This window comes from Myotis nattereri (genome assembly GCF_964212035.1).
Source record: "Myotis nattereri genome assembly, chromosome: 4".
NCBI lineage: Eukaryota > Metazoa > Chordata > Mammalia > Chiroptera > Vespertilionidae > Myotis > Myotis nattereri.
This window is the reverse complement of record NC_138079.1, coordinates 40,975,821-41,002,939: the sequence shown is the minus strand read 5'-3', so window position 1 is coordinate 41,002,939 and position 27,119 is coordinate 40,975,821. Positions and strand designations below refer to the sequence as shown.

The 27,119-nt window shown below is 44.9% G+C and overlaps 1 protein-coding gene and 1 pseudogene across 3 annotated transcripts; both read right to left on the bottom strand.

Moving 5' to 3' along the window:
- Positions 1-490: 490 nt before the first annotated feature.
- On the bottom strand, positions 491-831 carry LOC308518768 (small ribosomal subunit protein eS12-like; annotated as a pseudogene). Its single transcript has one exon. The product of its transcript is annotated as a small ribosomal subunit protein eS12-like (transcript).
- Positions 832-11,617: 10,786 nt separating this feature from the next.
- Positions 11,618-27,119, bottom strand: F2R (coagulation factor II thrombin receptor; the record flags this gene model as incomplete). 2 transcript variants are annotated; one of them, XM_081088611.1, is made up of 2 exons in its annotated part: positions 11,618-12,973; positions 26,692-27,119. In XM_081088611.1, 2 exons carry the CDS (start codon positions 26,777-26,779, stop codon positions 11,781-11,783), a joined length of 1,281 nt encoding a protein of 426 aa, XP_080944737.1. In that variant the 3' UTR covers positions 11,618-11,780. The 2 variants fall into 2 exon arrangements, with proteins under 2 accessions (XP_080944737.1, XP_080944736.1); XM_081088610.1 differs by having other exon boundaries at positions 11,656-12,973; positions 26,611-26,779.

Genomic DNA, 27,119 nt, shown 5'->3' with positions numbered 1-27,119 from the left:
AAGGCTGGGGCCTGGAACTACAATGGGGCGCTGGGAGAGGTCACAACACCAGAACAGCCGAGAAGGAGGAGCACAGGAAGGGGAGATGGTGGAGGCCAAAGAAACTTGGAAAGCACAGTGCGAATCCCAGGGCGCGGCTCGCACGGGAGGTTCATTCAAGGGCAGGGCCCCCATACCGGCACACCTCGACCTCGGGTCCACTCTGGATTTTCCTCCGTGTGTCTCTTTCCTCCTGACTTCCTCCTGCTTTCAGTGCCCCGTCCCTTCCCTGCTCTTCATTCTTTCTCTCTTCACAAACCTGTTCAGACTCCATACTTGTCTCAAAGCCACCTCTTCGACACAAAGAACGACCAACTTTCAAAGAAGAGGCAGAAATGGCTTCTGAGGAGCCGGATGACACCGAACCTTTCCAGCAAGCCCACAGGAGCTCTCTTGGTTGTTTTGCCATCTTTTTTTTTATTAAAAAAAAACAAAAACCAAGTTTATTTGTTCATTTCTTGCATCTGAAGTTCTCCTCCATGACATCCTTTGTCTGAGACTCTTTGCCATCGTCCGTAGCCACCACACAGCTGCAACCAACTACTTTATGGGGTTTCCCTCCCTGTCGACTTTACAGAGGCCACCATTCCCCTAGTTTCTTGTCGTCAACCTTAATTAGGGGGATTCGGGGTTCAGCGCAAAGAGCCTCCCCCAGCGTGACGGACAGAGGCTCATCACAGGTGGATGCAAGTGCACAAAGGTGGGCTTGGCGCTGGTCTGAGGCCTGCAGCTCCTCTTGTAAAGCAGTGTTACGCCCATGACACCTCCAGCAGCAAGGCCTTCCTCGGCCATGGCGGTGGGTTATGGGTAGAGCCGCATCTTGAATGCACCCAAGCCTCGGCCTCCACTCAACTCCCTGGCGGCAGGGAAAGAGCTGTATTGCCATCTTTTCCTGTTCTGTTCACAGTTCCAACGAGCTCAATTCTCTGTCTATGTTCCTGCTCCCAGAAGACCCGAGCCCCTGGGGGAGAGGAAGGCAGCTGTAGGAGCAGGCGCTCTGCTCACAACCACAGGTGAGAGAGGAAGAGACAGAAGCCCTCTAAGCACAGACATGGAGTTCAGGGGTTTCCAGAGGCTCCCAACCCTATGGTTGAAAGCAAACCATTCTACCACCTCCATAGCAGCTATAACAGAGAAGCTAAAATAACAAATGCTCTTTATGATGCTGCTTAACCATGAAGCAAGGATTAAGTTAGGTTCTGTGTACTGCGTTGAAAAATTTCGGGAGGGCTAAAGGGCGTTTTGGGATTAATAAAATGCCACAGACGCTGTTGTTGCCTGCTCACATTGCTTGGACTCACTGATCCATTCTCCTTTCTCTGGCTGACGTCCAACTGTCCATATCAGCACTGAGGGGTTTTCTGAAACCAGAAGGCGGCCTTCCTGAATGTGGTCCCGCTCAGAGGTACAGGAGTGCCCGGAAGTAAGACGCCCACCCTGGGAGCAGCAGCCCACCGGTAACCCTCAGATGTTGGTGTAGAAACCCACCGGCTCCTTGCCACTGCGGGGGCGCCATTCCCACCGCCCCCCACCCCCAGAGTTTCCCCTGGGGCAGCTCCGGTTTCCCTCTGTGGGAACCTGGTTAATAGCGTGCCCTTTGGTGGCTGAGGTCCCAGCCGGTATCATTTCCCTGTGCTTCCCAGATAAACTATTTGTACTCACATCCTGTCTCAGAATCCGCCTCTGGAAAAGTCTACACTAATGTAGCAATGTTAGCTTCAGTTATGGAAGCAGTCATATATTTGAAACAAGACTTTTTCTCCATTGTTGCACACAAATGAGTTGTTCAGGAAAAAACAAAATGCTTTTCCTACCACCCACCCTTTCCCTGGGCAGAGTCTCTCTCTCTCTCTCTCTCTCTCTCTCTCTCTCTCTCTCTCTCTCTTAGACATATAAATTATGTAAATATATAAATTTATGTACATAAATTTATTTATGTAAATAGTTATAGTTCTACATGAAATTAAAATATAAATATATATTTATAAATGTAATTACATTTATATGTAAATATATAGAAATATAAATTCCCCTGCCCTCCTGCCTCCCTCTATCACCCAGCAAGTCAGCTCACAGGTTACTTAGGGACAACCAGGCATTTTCCTTTGCATTCTCCCAGGCCCCAGAACTGAACCGTCTTAAAAACAGCCAGGCCCGCATATTCGGGCTTTTCTCCTCTTGGCTGTTTGGATCTTGGTTTTCGGGTGTCTGCTGGATGCTGGTTTTCAGGTGTCCCCTATGGCTCTGGTGGCTGAGCTGCCGGCTCCCCGTCCTCTTGGGGAACTTGGGCCACAGGAGGCTGCGTGGGTGGTGTTTGCATTCATTCCTCTCGGCCTGCAGAAGCCTCTATGGGCCCGCCTGTCCTGTCTTGGGACGCGTGGCCGAGTGAAAACCATCATCCCTGTCCCTGACAGAGGCTTGGCATCTGCCATGCTGTGAACACCTTCTCCCTCTCAGGGTGGCAGCCACGGCTCCAGCACAGCAGCTGTCTCCATGGGTCTCTCCAGCCTGCCTGGTTGTTAAGAATCACCTGGTGCACTCCGGAGGCAGCGCCTCCAGGGAGGGGCCGGGATCTGTTCCACAAGCTCCGAGGGGACTCCCCTGAGCTGGCTCACCAGGGGAAGGATGAAAGGAGGAAGAGGCCACCGGATCTTACAGACAGAACTCAGCTGGTCAGGTGTGCTCCCTCCTGCAGGTAGTCCTCACATCCAGGAGGAATGGGAGGGAAGTCCTTGCTGGCGTGGGGGCCTGCCAGGGCCTCCGATGGTTCTGAGAACCCACGGAAGCTCTAGTCCAAATGAGATTTGTTTAATGTGTCCTTCATAGCCCAGGCTGACCTCATATGTGGCTCTTCTTGTGCTTGCGGTAGCACAGGATCCCAGCCGGTTAGGGAGGAGACAGGAGAGAGAGAGAGCCGGGGTCTCAGAGACCTGAGAGGGCGGGGTTGAAAAAAATGTTCTTCAATAGGAATGCCTTGATTTGTTTTTAGTTATAGGTAATTTATTTTGAAATTTCTGAAGTGTTAAAAGGGTGTGAGGTTTTAATGTTTCTAAAAATGGGATATAAGTGTAAAATGTTTGTGGGTTGACTGGGAAAAACTGAGAACTGCTGGTCAGGGGGGCTGGGGCAGCTCTGGAAGAGCAAGGACCCCCTGAAGCTCACCAGCCCCGGCCCTGCCTCAGGCTCCACCTCCAGCCCGTCTCCCCTCACCAGTTCACTCAGTGTAATATGTCTGATCCACCCAAGTGGTTCCTTTTAATTTGTTTGTTCCTTTTTATTGCCAGGTAGTAGTCTATTGTATGGATACCTCACAGTTTGTTTATCCACTTATCTTTGGATAGACCTTCGGGTTGTTTCCATTATTAAGGCTGTTAGGAATACAAGCGATAATAAATGTTCTTTAATAAGTCTTTGTGTGGAAGACGAGTAGGAGTAGAATGGCAAGGTCATAAGGTAAGTGTATGCTTAACCTGATAAGAATAAACTGCCAAACTATTTTCCAGAGAAGCTGCGTCACTACATATACCTGCTGCCAGCAACGTAGGAAAGTCCCCGTTGCTTCACATCCTTGTCCGGCATCCTCCCATCTGGAAATCTCTCTGACTTCCTCTGGAGCCCAGAGGGCCACCAGCGAGGGGTTCTAAACTATGCCCCTGGGCACCAGTGGCCAATAAAAGGGAAAGGACGAAGTGGAGAAGAAACAAAATGATCAGCATGACGGTACACAGATGATGCTCGAGAAAGTCTCTTTGCATCTAAGACCATGGAGCATGCTGGTCGCCCCAATCTGATGTCGACCGGCAGCAGTTTACAAAGGAAATACCTGTTCCATCAAGTGCTAGCACAGGTCCAAGTCCCACCTCCAAACCTACACAACAGTTTTCAACCTGTAAGTTCATCTCTAGCCTCATCACACTATGACCTGATTACTCAGTGTCAAATTCCAACCTCTCACCTCCTTCTGAGGGTTCTTAGTTACTCCAGTTACTTCATACCAATCAGTAGGAGTAAATGTGGTTGGGTCAAGAAATGTTAAATGTTGAAATAATTCCACAGGCATATGAAAGTATTTGAAAATTCTATTTAAAAAGGTTATTTTAAAAAAATCTGGATGAGGCTACTGATAGCATCTGAGGCAGTGTTATCTTAAGAAACAAAGTTTATCCATTAAAATAAGGAAAATAGCAATAGAAAGTAAGTTAAATTGGAAGCAGAAACTAACATCACCCCTGACATTTGTTTCATAAGCCTTTCTTTTAGGGTCACTTTGGGAGCATGACTATTTTTATTTTAAAAAATCCCAAGATTTGAATCAGTACTGAAACACTAAATCTCTCTTTCTCTTTTTTTAAAAAAAGATTTTAAGATTTGATTTTTAGAGAAAGAGAAAGGGAGAGGGAGAGAGAGAAACAATGATCTGCTACCTCCTGCATGCCCCCCACCTGGGCACGTGCCCTGACAGGAAATCGACCTGGCAACCTTTCAAGGCACAGGAAACGCCCAACCAACCAAGCGGCACCGGCCAGGGCTGAAACATTAAATCTCAAAAAGACATGTTGACACAGAAGGGTGAAAACTGGACTGGATCATACTACTTTCCCCAAGTGGCTTGTAAGTACATTAGCACCCTGTCAGAGGAAATCAGATTAATATTTAAGAGCAAATATTTTTTTAAGTTAAAAAAATGTATTTATTTTAGAGAGAGGATGAGAGAGAAACATCAACTGTTGTTCCACATATTTGTACATTCACTGGCTGATTATTATATGTGCCCTGACCAGGGATCAAACCTGCAACGTTGGCATAATGGGATGATGCTCTAACTAACAGCTACCCAGACAGGGTGTAAGTCTATTTTTTAAGATTTTTTAAATTGATTTTTTTTCTTTTAGACAGAGAGAGAGGAAGGGAAGGAGAGAGAGAGAGATAGAAACATCAATGATGAGAGAGGAACATCATCAATCAGCTGCCTCCTGCATGCCCCCTACTGGGGATCGAGCCTGCAACTGGGCAGGAGTCCTGACCAGGAATCAAACTGGCAATGTTTTGGTGTACAGTATGATGCCCAACCAACCAAGCCACACCGGCATGGCTAAGAGCAAATTTGAAATTAAAATGCCCCTCTTCTTTGGTAGGGCTGGAGGCATCAGCATGTTTACTCAAATATTGCCCTCGGGTCAGTTCTCATCTTTCCCTCTTTTCACACATATGACAGTGTTAAGGCATGTGCTGCCTGATGTGATCTAGGACCCAGGCCTTGAGATGTTCTTCAAATCCTTCCGTTGATATTAAAAACTAAACAACTGCAAGAGCTTCCGAAATCACGGCTGTGTGTTAAACAAGTGCAATGCTTGGATGCTAAGCCATTCCTTTAAGGATCATTACTATAACGTTTTCAGACATTATGTTCAGTAGAGTTCAGTGATGGCCTCAATTCTTCTTCACTCCCTGTAGCCACGCCTTTGCCATGTGACTTCAAAATTCCTTTCACTAAAGAGGCAGTGTCTACTTCTCCATCCCCTTGAATCTGGGATGGCCTTGGGTCTTGCTTTGGCCAATGGAATGTGACTATAGTGAGGATGTGCCACTTCTAATCCTAGACCTCAGGATGTCCTGCTTGTTTTCTCTCCCCTCTTGCTCCTCTGCCATTGCCCGGAGAATGTGCCAGGGTTGGCGTGCTTGAAGATGAGAGACCTACAGAGCACAGCCAAGTTGAGGCCTTCCTAAATCAGTGATGAGTTTCCCAGATACCCCAGCAGAACCCCAGAGCACAAGCAATAGTGCTCATTATTACCTGCCTCTGGGCTTTGTGTGGTTTGTTGTTTAGCAATACCTGACTGTATCTCTATGTCAACTGAAGTTTTTAAAAGTCAAACACAAAACTTAAAAATAGAAGCCACTCATTCCAGCAATAGGCAGACTGGACTTCCACCCCCTGCATGTTTCTGAGGTCACGGTTTTTCAGCTAAACCCAGAGATGAGACTATATCCACGTGTGCTTTCTGGTAACCAGGCACTGCTGCTATCTGCCAGGCACTATCTCTACAAACTGGAGTGGAGTCGCCACTGTAAACCCCCAGACTCTTTGGCAATGGTTTTATGTATGAGATTAGAACCTTTTAAGCTATCTTTCCCCCTAGAAAAGAACCCAAGAGGGGAGAAAATATAGAGCAAAGTATATATCACCTAAAACAAACTTTGAATAAGCACCAATATTACTGCTACATTAAAATTGCCCCAATTTTATCATAATTGTAAAAATTGTCTCAGAAGATGACTTTAAAGATAGGAAAGATGAATTTTCTTAGTGCTTAGAACTCCAACCTGGCGAGGGCTATATTTTGCCTCAAGGCTGTATCTTAGGGCCCTGCTACACCAAATTGTGACCCAAGGAATCGCTATGTCAACATCGTCTGGGAATTTGTTAGACATGCAGACCCCACCCCAGACACTGCTACGTTAGTCTGCAGTTGAACAAGATCCCCAGATAATACGAATGCATGTTACATTTGAGAAGCACTCTCCTGAAGCAGTGGTAGGTATCTACTCTGGCTTACACATAGCCAGAGGAGCTTGTAAACAACACCCCCAGGCTCTGCCCCCAAAGACTCCGATTCCTATTGGTCAGAAGGACTGGGCACTGGAATTGTTTAGAAGCTCTACGTGCAGCCAGGCATGAGCAGTGACTTACAAAGCTTCTAAAACTTCCAACGAGGCAGAGTTGATAAAACTCTAAAATCGGAGGTCTTCAAATTCCATGCTTCTTAACTATTGTATAATTAAATGAAAAAAAACCAGTTAGCTCCTGGAGGACAGGGATCTATTTTAAAAAAATGTTTGTTTGGTTTTTTTGACATCACTTTGGTCAGTTTCAAGAGCAGCTAGGTACCTCGGGATAAGAAAAACACAACGAAAAAACGCAAAGACAATTGAGAACCTGCCCTTACATGCATCTTAGTATTGGTAACCCCACCTTTGGTCATGTTCTCATTCCTCTGGGTGGGTCACAGAGCAGCACACTAAAGTGCCCAATTTTGTGGTTATTAAGAGGGACAAAACGGCCAACAGGCCCTGCCACCACCCAGTGTCTCCAGCTACTATAAATGCAGCTTTCAAAGCTCATCTCCTTGGGGCTTATGAGTCATTTCCTGAAGTGATGAACACACAGAGAGCTGGGTAGAAAAGTACTGTGCTATCTGAATTCTAAGATGTTGCTGACTCTGACCTCTGGTTTTCTGTCTCCAGAAGAGCAGCGGGCAGTCACCACAGTCCTCAGGGCAAGAAGCGTGGAGCCTGATGCTCACCTTATAGTGATGGCACCATGGTGGTGCACAGCAGCTGGATGGAGACCAGGCCTCACACACAGCTTTCCAACCTCGGGCCACACCAGCCACACAGGCCCCATTGCCTTGAATCAGTTTCTGTTGCTGCAAGTTACTGACCCCTCAGCTGTGGGGCTGACAGAACCCAATGTGGGGGCCTGCAGCAGTGGGCCAACTGGCCACCCCTTCTGTGCTCTATAATTGTGACCAGTTTCCATGTCTTCTTGAAAGTGATGCCATTGGGAAATTTTGCATAAGAGCAGGGTTCTAAAACATTGTTAGCTCAGATCACCTTAATATTAAAAATTATTTAAAACCCCCAAACGTTTTCATTTGTGTAGGTTATATCGAGGGGCTGTACCAGCTCATGAGAATTAAAGGAATTTTCAGGCCAACTGTTAAACCACTGGAAGCTTAAAATTGGCAATAGAGAGAGTATATATGCATCATGGAAACTGGCAAATGCTAAAAATTAGGGGCTTTTTTTGGAGATCAGATTTAACAGCAAACCACTGATTATATCTACCAATAGTTACCACATTAAAATAAAGAACTTGGGAAAATATTTCTTTTACTTAAAAATAACAGTAAACCCATTACATGTTAACAAAGATATTTTCTGCAAAAGCATTTTCTCCCCCAAGCAATAACTTAATGAGAAGAGTTGCTCTGTTTTATATTTCTGCAAATCTCTTTAATGGCTTGCTGAAGAGGAGACAGTCAGATTTTCATATCTGCTTCATTATTCAATCTGTCACACTATCAGGTATCTTGTAGCCTCTGGAAAACTCAACAGTATACTCGTGAGAGAATCAGACCGAGAAAGGACAGATAATGTCTCAGTGTTTTAATGTAGTTTTGACCTTGTATGTGTCCTGAAAGGGTCTCCAGGACTCCAAAAACCATTGCATTGGAACACTGCTCCACGCAGCTCAGACTGCAGCTTACTTAATTGCAACTCCTTCATAAAACACAATTAGGTTGATCCCTAGGCCCCGTAATTTTGAAAGGAACAGCCTCACAGCTATGCCAATCTGCCAGGAACTTACTGTTGGTGACTGTGTTCCCCCTTCATTTTTACTCTGACATCTAGGTGGAGATAAGCTACTAGTGAAGGGTGCAGGCCTCAGAAAATTAAAAAGCTTGGTCTCACACACACTGCTTAACTTTTTCCACTTGTTTTCGGAACTCAGACTTCCTGAAGGACATGCCGGCATTTTTCTTAATTTCTTAAATTCAGAAGTATAACCTAAAATTTTCCACTTTATATAGTCAACAACCAAATATTCCATTTCCTTAAAAGTTGTATTTTTGACTTGGTGGGAAAAACAAAACATTTTTGTGTTAACAAAATCCAAGTGTGTTTTTTTGAATTCAAACATATTTTGAAAACTAACAATAGAAGAGTTTAAAGGTCCCTTTCTGCTTAGAGTGGGGGATTCTGTTTCGGTGAAGCTGGGCGACTTCCTTCAATATATCTACTCCTGAAGCATGTGTGGGGCCCAGGCCCCAGAAACCTACGAGTGTTAACTTAAAATTTCTGTGTTCTCAGAACTCTTATTTAGTTGAAATAATTTTCCTGTTGACTATGAATCTAGAAATACATTATCAGAAGTTTTATTGATTTTCAACTCTCATTTTGCTTAAGGTTTCCCCTCCTTCCCTCTACCCCAGAGAGTGTTGATGGCAAAGGATCGTGACTCAAGGACATCCCTTTTTTGGGTCTCAATATATCATCCTGGCTCTGATATTTGTTTCTAAGAAGGAACTGTAGACTCTATCCTCTGTCCCTGTAACCTAAGAACCTGAACATATTATCAATGATATAACCTTGAATTTTCCTAAGAAGGGATTAAAAAAAAAAAGACCCAGAAAGCGAACCACCCAATGCCTTCGGTAGAAATTGTGCTCCCCCACCCCCATCCCTTCTCCATGGTCCTTTATGGACTACGTCACCCAGGTTCTCTTGACCTCTGGGTTTGGGTTAAGATCAGGAGCAATGGGAGGCACCAGTGAAAAATCAGAGAATGGGGGTCAGGGTATCCATCCTCCACCCGTGGTCCTGGGCTGGTAACAGCTTCCCCAACTGCTAGTCCCCGAGGAGCTTCACTAACCCATGGGTGACTTAACCCAGTCCATACCTCTGCAAATCACCTCTTCGTTAAACGCTCTTCAGCTAAACCTTTACACTGGCCTTCCTGTCAGGGCCCTGAAAGATACCAATAAAGATTTGTTCCAAACAGGTACCAAGCAAACTTTTGTGTTTATTAATACAGGTTACACAGATTTTTTAAAAAGCGAGAACATAAAAACAGTGACATAATATTTTACAAGTACAGACTGATAATAAAGTAGTGATGGTCATATTAAGTCAGAGGAATTTTAATATGTATATACAGACTGAATAAACAATGACAGTAAATCTCCACTGAGTTAGATAAAATGAATATAGCAACAAAATTAATAAAATCAATGTTAGCTTCTACTTACAATACACTTTAATGTAAATTATTCTATGGCATTTGGAAATAGTTTGTTCTTTTAAATAAGCATTTGCCTTGGAAATTTCCATTTTTTGATTTAAGATGCCAACATTTTTTTTTCATATGGAAAAAAAGATACATTTCAACTTAATTTTCAAATTATTTTGTCAAATCCATGAGGATTTTCTATACTTGACACTCAATATGGGGCTAAAAAATGCTTTTAAAATAATCTCATAACGATTAAGAAAAGTGAATGGAAAATATAGAATAATTTTGCTAGAACTGAAAGTCAATTTAATTTTCTTCAGTTATTTTTAATCAGACTGACATAATTCTTTTTTAAAACCTGGTTTGGGTAATTTATTAAAAACATTTGTAAATAAACAGTGTCCATGTATATAGACTGAAGGACTTATTTACAAAAATACACGTCCTGTATTGTATTGTGTTTTAATCTCAAGTTATGACCACTTGTAGCAGTAATCCAAAACTTTGAACAAGTAATCCAAATGTTCAAAGTTTTTCAACTGACAGGCTGTGTGAAACTGGCTGGATGACATCTGGCTAAAAACACTTCTTTATATAACGACGTACTTATTATATACACATCACACCCTGTGTCTGGTCTGCTCTGTTCTTGAGGGGAGGACCTAGTGTTATTCACCTCTATTGCCCAGCGCCCATCGGAGTGCCCGGAGCACATCATGGGTGGTCATGTTTGCTGCATGGCTGCCTCCATCTGAGAATGGACCTTGCAGGGTAACTGCTGGAAGTGAACGTGCCTTCTTTCTGTTCTTAAAAGGATTGGGCAGAGAAGTGTTTCATATTCATTATCTCCTGGGATAGCACATCTTATTCTGCCAATTTCTACTGAACTCGGTCATTCATAGCCAACCCCTGAGGGGACCCCAGGAGAGTGAATGTGGTGGTCCTGGATCCCTTGCTCTCTGGGAGGCTCAGCTGCAGGGTCTGGAGCGACCTTGCCTAGTATGTACTGCTTGGAGCTCTCTATCCGGGGCCAACCTCAGGTCACTAGTGGGGCCTATGCTCATTCTTGGTTTATGTATACAATGTGTAAAACATCAAAAATGCTACCCAGCCCTAGCCAGTTTGGCTCAGTGGATAGAGTGTCAGCTGATCCCCAGTAGGGGGCGTGCAGGAGGCAGCCAATCAATGATTCTCTCTCATCATTGATATTTCTATCTCCCTCTCCCTTCCTCTCTGAAATCAATAAAAACATATTTTTTTAAAAAATGCTACCCATATCATGTTTCCATAATTTAAAGAATTCAAACTTTGATATGTTTAAAATGAAAAACAGAATTTTTTCTACACATAGATAGCACTGTTCTCTCTTAATAACTTAAATCTGTTGACCAAGTTCAAAATAAACTTATTTGCAAAAGCCGTGTAAGTCCAAACTACAGAATCCTTCCCTATAGATGGACATCTTCAGATGCTCTGGGCTAACCTCCGCCAACCTAGACCTTGCATATTAAATCAGAGAATCATAATTCTTTTTCATAATCTCTTGGGGAGAAAAAGAGGGTTTCAAAGTGTCTGTTCTATACTGCATTGCAAACATGTGTAAAATATATATATATATATATATATATATATATATATATATATATATATACACACACATACACACACACATATATGTAAGTCACCTAAATATATCAAAAAGTAATATTCAGTTATTATTGTAGCATTGGCAATACTGTCTTGGAATAGCATTGTTTTCTATTCATGTTATCCTTTTCTGTTACTAATAAATATATACCCTTAATGGCCCTCTTAAGAAGGAGGCATGCAAATCACACATTTATTGTTTAAAAGAGTAAATACTATTTTTTGGCAGGGACTAATAGAATCCTCAGGTTCTTTGCTTTTTCAAATATTTCTCTGTAACCTTCCAGCAGCCGCTTTCCTAAATTAGCAGCTTTTTGTATATGCTGTTATTCAGGTTAGTAGAGCAGGTGTCCACTTTACTTGCCATCAGCTGACCACTGCTGCTACTGGGATCAGAACTTTCTTTGCAGCAGAAGATACTGTAGAGGTACCTCTGGCACTCAGAGGAAGCATAATAGTAAATCAAGGGATCGATGCAACAGCTTATGCTGCTGACACAGACACAGAGGAGGTAGGCAAAGTAGGCAGCCTCTGTGCTGGGATTCTGAGAGAGGAACGCGTAATGCAGAATCAGGAGGACGTTTGTGGGTCCAAAGCAAACGATGAAAATGCAGAAAACAGCCGCGGACAAGAACAAAGCCCGGGTCTTCTTGCTCTGGGTGGCGACTGTGGAAGAGCTCAGACACTGGATGATAGACACATAACAGACCGTGGAAATGATCAACGGCACAAAAAAGAAGACAGCGGAGAAGGCCGAGAAGTAATACGCGTAAAAGCCCGTGAGCAGGGTTTCATTGAGCACGTCATGGCAGGTGGTTATGTTGAGCCCGGGCACCTGGGTGGTCTGCTCCTTGAGGAGAAGTGGCACCACCCCCGCGATGGCCATAGCCCAGATGACCATACAGGCGAAGGACGCCCTCCCCATGGTACGCCAGGAGAGGGACTGCATGGGATACACCACGGCCAGAAACCGGTCAATGCTGATGACTGTCATGAGCATGATGGAAGCATACATGTTACAGTAAAATGCTGCGGTGACGAAGCGACACATTTCAGACCCAAATTTCCAGTCACTTCCGGAAAAGTAATAGCTGATCTTAAACGGGAGCACAGACACGAAGAGCACATCTGCCGTGGCCAGGTGCAGCATGTACACCACGGCAGGCTTCTTGATCTTCATTTTCACGATGAACACAACGATGGCCATGATGTTTAGAGGAAGGCTGATTATACACACGCCAGTGTAGACGGAGGGGATAAAGAGAGTCAACCAGGCGCTGGTCAGATATCCCGAGGCATCTTTTGAGATGAACACATGGGGTCGTTTTTGAAGAGGCCTGCTGTGATTGATGGAGCTTAATCTGTCTTCAGGTAACCCACTTCCATTTTTGTCCTCATCGTCGCCGTCCAATGGGAAAGGCTCAAATTTATCCTCGGAATTCCTGAGAAAAAATGACCGGGGAACCACAGTAGCATTTGTTGCTTTTAAATCTGAAAAATATTTTTTTAAATAAAATTTAAAAGAGAATGAATTAAAAAGGCTCAAGAGACAAATAGAGAGTGCATGTTACTGTTGCTTTTGTTTTCTTATGAGGAGAGTGGGTGGGAAACAACAGGTGATGCACAGATGGATTGCAGACTTTATCAGAGAATTAGCTAACTCAAAAAACATTATGTTTTGACACAAGCGAACACTTTCAAAACTCTGCTCCTCAGAGGAACAGAGGTGAATGATACACTTTTCAAGATCTGGCCTGAGACCCTGACATGAAGGGAAAAAGTGATTTCTATACTATAGTAACCACCATCTACATAAACGAATCATTTCCAGGCTATATGACTTCTCCTACCTCCACATGCCTTCATGTCTACGTTTTCTCCATTTAGTTTCTCCTTGAAACCTATCCCATTCAATGGGAAATTACATCAAACATTGAGGAGACTTCTTTTTTTAAAAAAATATATTTTATTGATTTTTTTTACAGAGAGGAAGGGAGAGGGATAGAGAGTTAGAAACATCGATCAGCTGCCTCCTGCACGCCCCCCCACTGGGGATGTGCCCACAACCAAGGTACATGCCCTTGACCAGAATCAAACCTGGGACCCTTCAGTCTGCAGGCCGATGCTCTATCCACTGAGCCAAACCAGTAAGGGCAAGGAGACTTCTTAAAGGTTATGGAGTGACAGGCAAATTCAGTGTAGGACCAAGGGCTCCAATTGCCATGACCATTATCCATGTGACTGTAGTTTTCCTCTACTATCTTTAGCTTGTTTACCCAACAGAAAGTCCCAAATCTTTCATCCTATCTGGGCCCAAACCACTGTCACTCGGGTTATCTTCTAATATAACCACAAGGAACCCCAGTTATCTCCTCGTCTCCTTCCTCAGTAGGTCAGTGGAGTAACAGATGGTCCAGGCAGATGGCCTTCCCTGGCTTAGTTCCAGAATGCTACATGCATTGTGGCAGATGCCAGGCCAGCCAGGCTCTTTGAGTATCAGCCAGAAGTCAAAATAAAGGCTCAGTTGCATGCTTCCTCCTTTTATAACTTTCTTCCACCAAAATCATCCATTTTAAATGTTCATCAAAGAAATGCAACACTTAGCTGCTGGCATTCAACCAGCTTTTCCTTCCAAGAAGCTTTGCTAAAATTCTGCCATTAAGGAGAGTCAGACAGAGGGCCTTTGTTGGTCTTGGGAAGCTGAGGAGTGGGGAGAGACACCTAGAGGGAAAAGGGCAGGGTCTCCGACATTGGCAGTGTTCACAACAAAGACTGGCCTTGCAGGTCACCTATTACTGATGTTAGAAAATTTAAAAACTGACTTGAAATGGGATAAATATAGTGGATTTTCAAACTTTTGGTTTTGTTTTTCAGGGTGGAACCTTCCTGCAGACAGAAACTCACACAAAGGCATAATGCTATAAAAGAGAGTTCTGGCCCGGCCGGTGTGCCTCAGTGGTTGAGCGTCGACCTATGAACCAGGAGGTCACAGTTTAATTCCCAGTCAGGTTACAAGACCAGGTTGTGGGCTTGATCCCCAGTAGGGGGCATGCAGGAGGCAGCCAATCAGTGATTCTCACTCATCATTGATGTTTCTAGCTCTCTCTCTCTCTCTTTCCCTTCCTCTCTGAAAAAAAGAAAAAAGAAAAAGATAGTTCTGCTTCTGCTATGGCTCTGTGAGGTCCTACCAGGCTCAACCATCCCTTAGAATAAAATTACAAACCCCTTCCTCCCTGAAATCAATGACCTAAAGGCATTGAGATTCCCAGGGTGGTGTTGGGAGGGGAGGAATGAATGATATTGAAAGGATGACACCACTGGGTTTCTTGTTTTTACTGGTGTTTAGCTTGAGAGAAGGTCAAAGTCAGTGACATAAAGGATGGCTAAGACTCAAATAGGAAGCCCACAGTCCTTCTACCTTAATGAACCAAAGGACAGAGTTCAGGGCAACCATGCGAACTGAAAAGTGAGATGAGATTCCCAGAGAGGGGCAGCCCTAAATTCCAATGTAATTTCCGCCTCAGGCTTTGGATGACTCTTGAATGAACCATGCATGTGTTGGAAAGATAAGACAACTTAGGTGCTATTAGAGCTTTTTGTTCATGAGGAAGCATCTGCAGTTTGAGTCCAAAGATACTAATTGTCTGTAAAAGTTAAACACCAAAATTCTTTGTGAGAATAAAACAAAATTCAGAGTCTTTAAAGTATGACAATATCTAGCAAACAATCCAGAATCACTTGATATTAAAAAAAAAAAAGTCAGAAAGTGTAACGCAGTCTTAAGAAAAAAGGTAACTAATGCAAACCAATCCCAAGATGAACCAAATGTTAAAATTGGCAGGTAAGGATTTTAAAGGATGTATTACAATGATGCTCAACGAAGTAAAGAAAAATATTTCATTGAAATAAATGAAAAAGTAGAAAATACCAAGAAAGTAATTAATGAAAATTCTAGAACCAGAAAATAAAATACAATAAATTGGCATATATTTCCAAAATAAAGATTAAATCTAGAGTAATACCAACTGAGAGACAGCAGCAGGGCAGGGCCTGGCAGTAAGGGGTTGAGGTCAAACTCCCTCAGCAAGGTCCTGAGTGGGCCCCTGAGGGTAAAGGGGTAGCCTTGTAGGAGATCTGTCACTGGGAAAAGACAAATGTCGCTCGTGATGAGCCTCTGAGTACACGTATGTCGAGATTAATCCGCAAGGGTAAGAAACTGGTCCTATTCATCTCTGGATCTCCAGCACCGGGTACACGGTAAGCGTTCCTTAAACTGGTTTTTAATTACAGATCTGCATTCTCATGTTGGCCCTTTCAGGAGTCACTTGCCCCTTCTGAACTCAGTCTCAGAGCCATTAAGTGATTCTAATACCTGTCTGGTCTACAAATATGAAACAGGACATGCATTCACTTTGCAAACTATAAAGATTAATCAATGTAAGTAATTATTATCTTGCCCCACTCACTTCAATGTAGCTTGCTTTTAGACTCGCTCTCAATTATTTTAAATTAAAATGGAATCTAGGTTGCTCTTCTCTCCTATTTAGCAATGCTTAGTTTTTTTTTCCGTATGATAAGGGACATGGACGAGTTGTAAAGTGTGTAGTCCCAGCATTCAGAGCTGCAAATCAGATTTCAAATTCACAGCCTTTTCTAGAAGTATCACTTTCTTCCCTCTGTGATGCACCTAACTTATTCTGTGTGCATCCTGACCCAGTCACACGGAGGTCTGACACTGTTACTGACAGCCCCCGGGGAACGGGAGGCTACCCTCAAGGTCAAAACAAATGTGTGGGAGCTGAAAGAAAGAATGAATGGGTGCTGGCATTTTAGTACCACTGAGATATGTATCCTTAAAAATGCTGACCCAGAGGAACTGTAAAATAACACAGGTCTCCTCTGCCGTTTTGGGAACCTGGCCAGATTAAGGACTTCTGTCATGTGTGCAGGGTAAAAAAGTGCATGCGTGTGCATGCACACACATACACACACACACACGAATTAAGACACTACCGAGAGGAGTGATAAATTTGAAAACTAGTAGATAGTCATAACTAAGCTTCATAGATACTATCACTTGATCTGAAAATAAAACTATTAGTATTTACTCTATAATTAGTACTTTGGCAATAAGTATTTGTTTAAAAAAACTCCTCCCCTGGCTAGGCCATCTTGGGCTCTATGGTGTTTATGACAAAATCACTAATACCCACTGAAACATGAAATTGCTGGGCTGGAGCCCATTCAGAATGCAGAATCTGTTGATTAAATATTACTGCCCAAGATGTCACCTTTTCTTGACACTATAGGTTTGATATTCTAAAGGCTTTTGTAGAATTAAAGAATGTCAGCAAACTTCTTTGCTTGTTTAGGTATGTACCAGCATTAAAAAAAAAAGAAGAAAAAAAGCCAGCTCTCCCTCCCTGCCTTCTCCCCCTACAGGGTGCTACCTTTTCCTTTCTCTTCCTAAGCTCCCAGGGCCCTACTTTTGCTTCAGTAACTTGATTCCTAAGCCCATACCCAACTGGCTCACTTTCCCTACCTCTGTGACTTTCCAAATAAACTTTTTCTTTAAAAAAAACAAAAGAAGAACAAAACCAATTCCAGGTGACTAGATATATCCAGCCAGCTCACGGCCCTTAAGGGCTCAAATTGAGGTTTGGGCATCTGGCTTTTCCTCCGGTCCCAGCACAGCTAACAGGTCAGGAAGAAAGTGCCTGTCAGCACGCCAGAAGCGCTTGCAACTCATTGGTGCTTTTCTTGTTAAGTTATGGTTTCACACAAAAAGCAGCCATGTCCTAAAATCAATTCTCACACTTCTTGCTAAACTGCACTTCATTTAGCTTTCTCTAAATGACTCTCGAAGAGTCATTTTGTTACTGAATGTAGCATATTGCTAAATAGCTTAAAGATGGTCTCTCTAGCTCCAGAGATTTGAAAACATTAGCAAACCAGGCAATGCTTTTTCTGACTTGGACGAGATCTGGCCTCGCGGCAGAGTGGTAACGAGACGCTCTTTCAGGGTCCCATGGATTCACGCCAGGCCAGCCTCCAGGGCACGGCAGCCTCGGTTCTGACGCAGAGCTCTGCCAGGAGGGCTTTTTGGGAATTAACAAAGCAGAAGTTCCAGGACCTTGCCCACACAGAGCAGGACAGTTGTACCCTGCGCTTTTCCACAAGTGAATCAACACTACAAGCTAAAGAGAAATAAAACAGAGGATGATGGAAAAAAAGAAAAGCAGCTCCACTGAGGGAAGGTCCCTGCACACGTGACAGAGTCCTCAATCTGGCTAGGGTCCCACTATAGCTCCACTGAGGGAAAACAGTGGTGTTATTGGAATGCCACACAGCCTCAGCTGCAAACACACGCCATTTTCCAATGAGAAGGACCAGTGCTCCTTAAAGAAATGGTGGGTCCCAGATCTGGAGTAGGAAATACACAAGATGAGCCTTGAGCATCCTCAACAAATATTAGGATCAGGCCAGAAAGACTCTGGAGTCAGTCTGACTGGACTCTCACTGGCCAAGGTGCGACAATCAACCATCAAAAGAATAATGGCGGAAATGCATCGAAACAATTGAAACATGACAAATGCATTGCGATCCATGCGTTCATAATGATACTCAAAGGAAAATAAAGCCCTTTTGGTCACCTCTGGGGGAAATTAGAGGACCAGGCCTGAAAACTGGTAAGACCAGTTTCAAGCATTTATCCTGCCTTTTCTATCTAAACAATATTTCAGGGAAACCAAATAGTCAGTAAAAGTTCTTCCTTATAAAATAATTCTAGTTCATAAACACAGATGCCATAACAGATTTAGAAAAGCCTCATGTTGAAGCTCTTAGTGTAATAATGAATTTAGCTCAGTGATCACCAGTGCTTGCTAAAACTGTTAGGTGAAAGAGTGAAGAACTTTTGGCTGGATCAAGCTGACAATACCAAATCCACTGGGCAATGTTAAGATCTAGAGAGAGAGAGAGAGAGAGAGAGAGAGAGAGAGAGAGAGAGAGAGAGAGATAGAGATAGATAGATAGATATAACCTGGAGGTGATGTAATAGGAAGTACAAAGCACCACTGCTGAGGTACGCTTGCATAAACCAGACCTGAATTTGATTAGTTTCTAAATGTACCGACCATATTTAAAAAAAAGTGCAGGGGACATATGAGCCTATGAAGCAATCCTACAAGATGCAGCTGGCTAGATCCAGCATGTAGGAGAGTCTATAAGACATGACCCAGTTATTTGACAAATAAATAGAAATATAAAAGGAGGAGAGGGGAAACAGTTACAGATTAAAAAAGATTTCCGAGACTTATCAACCAAGTGCAGTAGAAGGCCTTGTTGGATCCTGGTTCAAATTAAACCAACTGCAAAGAAGGTACTTATGAGACAATCAGTGAAATTTGAACACTGACTGAACAGTACATGATGTTAAGAAATTGTTCAGTTTTGTAGGTGTTATAATAGTACTGTGGTGATGTGAAAAAAAAAGGAGGTAATATCTCTAAGAATATATACTGATATATTTGTAGATGAAAGGATATGTCTGTCATTTGCTTTAAAATTTGTCCAGTTTGTGGAGAAGAAACGCAAGAGTATAGACAAACAAGATATGAACGGTAATTATACTGTTTATTTTTGGGTATCTTTGAAAATTTCATAATAAAAAGTACATGTAAAACCCCCCCCCCCTTTTTTTTTGGCTGCATATTTACTTGCCACTGGAATCTAAGGCAAGGGTTCTTGCTTTCGTTTTTCTTTTGTTTTGAAGGGGGAGAGGTTCTTGAACATTTGTTTGAGCACAGTTTTACATGTAGAGAATTTGATCGCAACTCCTACGGCTTTTCCTGGACTGCGGAGGAACTGGTGTCTGAAAAACACTTCCCATTTGTTGAGCACCTACGGTGTGTCTGGCACTTCCTTACCTCACCTCGTGTAGCGCTAACATTTTTTCATAAGCACTGTAACTCTCACTTTATGGGCAACACGGAGGCACAGAAAGGCTGAGTAACTCGTCCAAAGTCACAGCTAGAAAGTGGAGGAGCCAGGATTTTAATGTAGATCTGCCTGGCTCCAAAGCTCATCCCTTTGAACCACACCACTCTACCCAGTCTCTTTAAAACAAACAAAAAACAACTTGTGAATTCAGGACCTCCTCCTAAAAGAGTACTTTTTTTTTTTTTTTTTTTTTTTAAGAATTTCACCCAGCAAATGAACCTGCCCATCCTTTTAACAATAGCAGGGAGTACATGGCCATGTGAATGTGTAACTTAAGTCAATGATGCCCACAGCTGTTGCTGGAGAACTCAGGAGTCCTGTTGACCCTTGCTGCCCACCGACCACATACCAACAGCCCAGCCCTCACAGACAGGACAGATGTCGTAGAGAGACATTCAAGAACAAAACAGAAAAACAAACCTTTAAAATATTGCTCAAGATGGAGTAGAAGCAAGAGCAGAAAGGGAACAACAATCTTGGCTGTGGAAGAGGCAGAATTAAAGGACGAAGTGGGAAACACTGCTGTGCAGAGTAAGAGGCTGCCAGCATCAGAGGCTGCATCCTCCCATCCCACATCCCACTCAGCTGGAAGCACAGGAAAGCAAACCAAGGAGGAAGCTGGGAGAGGCCTTACAGGGAAGTGCAAAGTAAAGACAAAGGGAAAATGTAAATGCCACTGTACCCAAGACCTGAGGGGGGTGCAAAGATGACAGAAGGGAAGTGTGTTGGGGGGGGGGGGCTTGCCTGGAGCCTCTGGGAGGCCAGGGCCTGGCACAGGGGGCCAAGACACCATCTGGCCTCTCTGGGAACTACTCGGATTCCCCCGTGGTCCACACTTCCCTGGGCCAGTGCTCACCCAAAGTTACAGGCCCTGAGCTCAGTGTCCTGGGAGTGTTGCTCTCTGCCCTCCAAAACCTCCAGTTAAAATGAAAACGAATTTACCGTAAAAGTTGGTCATAATCACCATTTCCTCCCGATATCAAGCTGTCTCCAGCTCCAACCCCACCCAAGTGCTACTGCACTTTGTAAACCTGAACGCAAGCAAATCAGGTTCCAGATATGAGAGAAACAATCATTAACAACACTTCCTGGAAGAGAGAACTTTTCTCTCAAAGCAAATAAGGCCTTCCATTCTGCTAACCAGGGACAATTCATTGTATGTGCTGTGCTAGGTTTTAAAAAATGGTAGAGTCCTAGCCAGTTTGGCTCAGTGGACAGAGCTTCAGCCCTCAGACTGAAGGGTCTTGGATTCTGGTCCAGGGCTCGTACCTCAGTTACAGGCTCAATCCCGGGCCCTGGTTGGGGAGCGAGTGGAAGGCAACCAATTGATGTGTCTCATATTGATGTTTCTCTTTCTCTGTCTCTCTCCCTCCCTTCCTCTCTCTCTAAAAATCAATGGAAAAATATCCTTGGGTGAGAATTAATAAAAGAAAGGAAAAAAAAAAGATGGTAAAAACTTCAGTGGTTATGAAATCAATTTACAGAGTTGTAACACGCATTTTAAAAAACAGAATAGTGTAGGAAATATCAGGTTGCACAGTATGTGGTAAAATTGAGTATATCTGTATATATACTATGATTGTCCATGCATATTTATTGAACACACACACACACAGCTATTGTGTCACAAGAAAAAGTGTATTTGTTACAGTTCTTAATGGTGTTTAGCAATAAAAGGAAATACTGGAAAACACTCTTCTATAATAATTTAATATCTGCCTTCTAATTCATCACAAACTTGAAATACAGATTATGCAGTGTCTAAATAGATTTCCTAAAGCTCAATAAGTTTGTTTTCAAGTGCAAATGCAGATTATTCCTGTTATTTAAAAAGGCAGGTTCTTTTGAAAGCAAATAAAGAACGTGCAAAGGCCTGTGATGACCTTTTGTGGTCAACGTCATTGGATACCTTGGGATGGAGGGGGAGGAGGTAACTACAGTGGGTTTCTCCACCCACATCACAAGGTCAATGGGAGAGGGTACTTGGGGGAAGTAGAAGCTCAAATCCAGAAATAACAACCTGAGCCTACAGAGACAGGCGTAGGGAATGTCCGGCCCACGGGCCGTACAAGGCCCAAGAAATCATGTGGTCTGGCCCTGCTAAGGCTTTAGCGGTGAGTTAATTAAATGTCTGACCAAAATAGAGGGTTAATTTTTCAGTTGGTAATTTTGTAGGGCCCAGGAATGATGTTACATATATCCAAATGGCCCTTGGCAGAAGAAAGGTTCCCCAGCCCTGGTAGGCCTAAGCAAGAGAGGGCAAAAAGCAAAATGAAAGAAACCACAAAACAGGAAAAACCAAACCAAACCCAGAAAACTCTGAATGTTGAAACTGTGGCCTAGCATCATGGCCACACATGAACTAAGGCTGTGGTTCCTAATGACTCCTCTGGGAAGGGGGGCCCAGGCTCTCAGGAAAACGAAAGGGTAGTTCCCCAGACACCCACGGCCACGCACTGCATGAACCCATTTATATGAACCACGGAGCAGAGGGAAAACCCACAGAGATAAAAAGCAAATGGGTGGTTTCGAGGGAGAGGGAAAATGAGGGCCGAGGGCTTGATGAATACAGGGTTTCCTTCTGGGGTGATGAAATGGCTTGGATCTAGACAGAGGTGATAGCTGCATAACATTGCAAATGTATAAACACCACAAAATTGCATACTTCAAAGTGGTTAATTTTATGCTATGTAAATTTTACCTCGATTTAAAAAAGGAAGAAAAAGAGAAAGAGAGAAAGAAAGAGAGAATTTCAAGGGGGAAAAGGGATGTGTGTCCAACATGAGGAGGAGGAAGATTAGGAACCCAGGGTGCTGGTGGCTCCACTGTCTCCGTGGAACTCCAGCTCCAGGCTCCCCTGAGTTCCAGTCTGCGAGGGTGACAAGGATAGAGGTGAGCGGACTGAGGGGGGAGGAGAAGGGCACAGGGAAGGAGACTGGACAGAAGCGCTTCGGAAAAGGAGCGGATTCAGAGCTGCTGAAAAGCTGTAGGTTAGGGTCACAGCACACTGCTCCTTTTATTTATTTATTTTTTAATATATACATATATTTACTGATTTCAGAGAGGAAGGGAGAGGGAGAGAGAGTTAGAAACATCAATGATGAGAGAGAATCACTGATTGGCTGCCTCCTGCACACCCCCTATGGGGATCGAGCCCGCAACCTGGGCATGTGCCCTCGACCAGAATCGAACCTGGGAGCCTTCAGTCCAGAGGCCTACACTCTATCCATAGAGCAAAACCGGCTAGGGCCACACTGCTCCTTTTAGATGTAAGAAATTGAGAAATGCTGAATTAGAAATATGGAGGGGTAGAAAGGTGACCACCAGAAAAAACATGAGAATATTCCTAACAAAGGGATAGGAATGCCTCAAAAATGCCCTCACACCAAGGAAGAGTGAACCTACTATTTTAATATGTCCTATAAAAATAAAGCCAAAACCACCAAGGAGTGAATGAATGAATTGGAGGGAGAAGGAAAAAAGGGAGAGAGGGAAGGAAGAATTTAGATAAATATTAGAGAACTGCTTGCTGGTTAATGAGAAATTTGACTTTCAAGGTTTCTGGTCTACTTTAAGCAGAATCGCTATTGAGTTCTGTGCCTTTTTTTGAGAGAGAGAGAGAGAGAGAGAGAGAGAGAGAGAGAGAGAGAGAGAGAAAACCAAAAACCCCAGCATGTGCCCTGACCAGGAGTCAAACTGTTGCAAACCAGTGACCCGTTGGTGCATGGGACAATCATAACCAACTGAGCTACACTGGCCAGGGCGTTTTATGTCTTCTGTTTGGGCTTAAGACCACAACCTCTCAGTAACAGTCAATTAATTAGTATATTCATGCTAGGGATCTATTTATAGCCTGTTTTATCATCTGTTTTTTAAGGCAAATGGCAGGATACCACAGTCTGAGCATAAATGTTTACTAAACTCCTCCATGTGCTAGGCCTGGGCTACCAAGTCAATGGGGCACAGTCTTAGCCTTCTAGGGGGTTTGGGGAGCACAGTGGCGTTACTTCTCTACTGCAAGAGGAGCTTCCGGTCTGAAAAGCTTCCTCTCTATAGGGGATGGTAGAGAAAGCTTGCCTTTAAGAGAGGCCTGTGGTTAAATCCTAGTTCCACTTCTAACTAGACTTGTGACTTAACCATTCTGGGTCTCAGTTTCTTTACCTGTAGAATGGGACGACACTAACTCAGAGGGTTGTTATGAGGAATAAATAAGGTAGGATATGTAATGTACCTAAGCAAGTGTTGGCTATAATGGGTTCTCGATATAAGGTAGCTGTTTTAAATTACATGTGAACATGTGGGGTGTGGGGAGGGCATTCTGCACTTGATCTTAGCCAAAAGGCCGAGAAGCGATGGGAGGGCATTCTGGCCAGAGGGAGTGGCAGGAGGGCAGAAGCCATAGAAAGCATAGCTCTTGGGGAAGGAACTAAAGAGGGGGCTGGATGAAGTGCAGGTAATATAATAGGTATGTAATAGGAGAGGATCTGTAATGAGGCTGGGCAGAGGCGGGGACCCATTCTGTAAGGGGAGGGGGCCTCACTCTGGGCTAAGAAATTGGGCTTGACCCTGTGGGCAGGAGGGCAGCAAGTGGAGTCTCCCACCCAATCCCCTCTGCTACAGTCACCATCAGTCATTCTTGAACCTTTTCACCCTCCAGGTCCTTATAAAATTGACAAACATCACCTCTTGGACACTGGTCCTCTTGGATGAAGGCAAGTCATCTCACTTAAATTGTCTGGGCAGAGGACTGTGAACTGGTTGGTTATCAACTTAAGTATTTCTCAGTAAATATCTGCTGGGTGAACTTCTGTTCCAGGCTCCATGGGGATAAACGGCAGCTTATGATCTTAGCCAGGGAGATGACGGACCCACAGAGTGACAGCGCAGGAAATGCCACAGGAGTGGGGACAAAAAGTGGGACAGGGGTTTGGCAAGGCTCAGACTGGCGAGCAGAGCCAGCCCTGGGGGGTGTCTATGGCTGGGGTCTCACAGAGCTGCTTGTCACAGGCACTGTTTAGAACTGCCAATGTACAGAGAGGATAAAAAGCAGACCTTCAGTGATTTCAAACCCTCTAAAGTCAAGGCCCCACTTACTGCCTGCGCCCAGGGCCCCGTCTTCCATTTGGAATTTTCGTACGCTGTCTCTGAGCCTTAGTTTCAGAATTGGCAAATGGGGATAAACTCCCACCTAACAGTGTGTTCTGAGAACTATGAGTTCACCCTCTTTCACAGATCACAAGCAAACCAGCTGGCATTTGTTTCTGCATGAAGAAAAGTGGCTGAAAGCTTATAAAGCACTATTACTATAAAGACATTAAAACATCTCCCCCCTCCCCACTTTGTAACAGTGTGAAATGAGATAATCTGAAGTAAAAATGCCTCCTGGCCCAAAGTTTGACACTGAATATGGCGCCTGACATGTGTTCCTTGTCCCCTGTCATCCTCCTTTCTTGTTTTCCTCCCCAGACAGTTCCAGACCCAGTGTAGATAACTCAGCCAGTGTTTGTTCAGTTATCTTTCTGTCTACATCAGCTCTCTGCATCTTATTAGCACGCACCATCTAAGGTGATGAGAAAACAAGACGCATGGCAGAAACAGCAGCCTTACTTTCACTCCCAACAGGCCAAACATCTTCCACCTAAGGCAGCGGTTCTCAACCTGTGGGTCGCAACCCCTTTGGCGGTCGAACGACCCTCTCATAGGGGTCGCCTAAGACCATCCTGCATATCAGATAATTACATTACGATTCATAACAGTAGCAACATTACAGTTATGAAGTAGCAACGAAAATAAATTTATGGTTGGGTCACAACATGAGGAACTGTATTTAAAGGGCCAGAAGGTTGAGAACCACTGACTAAGGAAAGGAGACTAAGGTGGATGCACCATCCCAATCTCCAACAAAAATGTGTCTGCTTAAGAGCCTGTCCCAAAATACAATTACCAAGTGCTGTCGGGCATCACACATCAGCATACACAATGTTTCAGCTCTCCCTGTTTCCCCAAACACTCCAAGAGATCATGCTCATGCTAGCCACAGGCAGGCCCGCCAGCTGCTGCAAAACTCTGGGCTCCTGTCTGGGACTCTTACTTTTCCTAAAAGCATCACCTCAATATTACTCTGAGCAAAGACAGCAGAGAAGATGCTGTCACCTCTTAATCTTGATGCCTCTGCACTGTTTCTAGTGTGGAAACAATGGGTGCACACTCTCACAGATCACAAGCAAACCAGCTAGGATTTGTTTCTGCGTGAAGAAAAGTGGCTGAAAACTTATAAAGCACTGTTACTATAAAGACATTACATCTTTTCCCCCCTCACTTTGTAACTACTGTCTTTACAGGCTACAAACAACCTCTCTGCGCTGCTTTTTTAGGGGGGCAGAGGTTGGAAAATACATTTATTTGGTCAAGTGGCCAGATACTTAAAAACACACTGCTCCTGGTAAATATATTCTAGTGCGCAACCTCCGCCTTGCAGCAGACCAGACACTGAAATACCGAAATTCCACGGTGTCTGACGGAGCTGAGCTGTGATCTCTTTCCTCTACTCTCCCCGGAACTGGGTTCTAGGTAACAAACCACCCCGCCTGGACGCCAGCCCCTTTAGCACTCCAGGCCCGTGCCAGGGGCTGCTGGTACTGACTTTCTCCTAAACGTGCCAAGCGACTGAGCTTTTCTCTATACCATTTTCCTCACCTGTAAAATGTTCAAGAAACACAATCCCAGCAAAACTAAACTTCAGCGGGATTGGGTCTCCACTTGATACTGAAAAGGGCAGAAAGTTCACTGGGGCAACGGGAGACTTTCTTTTGGGTGGGGTCCTGGGAGGAACACTGACGACAAATGCAATGAAGCAGCGCAAGCTTCCCCAGGAACACCCGGCCCCTACTCCTCCCTATCCAGCACCCAGCTCGCAGGCCGGGGCACCCTCCACAACCCAGGGCCAGGGGGCCTCAGCTGAGCCCCGAAGCGGGGTGGGTGATGCGCACGCCCGGCCTGGATCAGACGGGGAGGCTGTGGACCTCAGCCCCAACGCCTGCTCGGCTTCTGAAGGAAACTGAGGCGGAGGGCCAGCCGGGGACACCCCCCTCTAGGAGAGGGCGCCACCTGTGCCCACTGGGTCTCCCGGCAGCGCCCCGCCGCCCGCCCTCCCCATGCCCGAGGGGGTCCGGGCTCGAGGCCGGAGGAAGCCCGCGGGCAGCGCTCACCTGGCTTGCGGCCTGGAGCGCGGGCCGACAGCAGGGGGCCGCACAGACTCAGCCCCGCCGCCACGAGCAGCAGCCGCCGCAGCCCCATTGTCCGAGGCCGGGCGCGCACCGCGCGGCGCGCTCCGGAGACGGTCCCGCCTGCGGGAGGCTCGAGCTCCGCACTCTCCCCGCTCCCGCCCGGTCCAGCCGCGGGAGGTGCGGGCGGGCGGCCGGCAGAGCGCTCTCCGCGGGTGAGAAGCGGAGGCTCGGCGTCGCCCACGGCTCGCTCGGCGGGTCGGTGGCGCTAAGAGGGCGCGGGGCGCGGAGGGGCGGGGCCGGGCGCCGCGCTGCGCGAGAGGGAAGGGCGCCCCCCGGCGCCGAGTGTGCGCCTCGACGCGGTCGTCGGGCCCCGCTTCTCACGGGTCGCTGCACAGCTGCCGAGCTGCCCC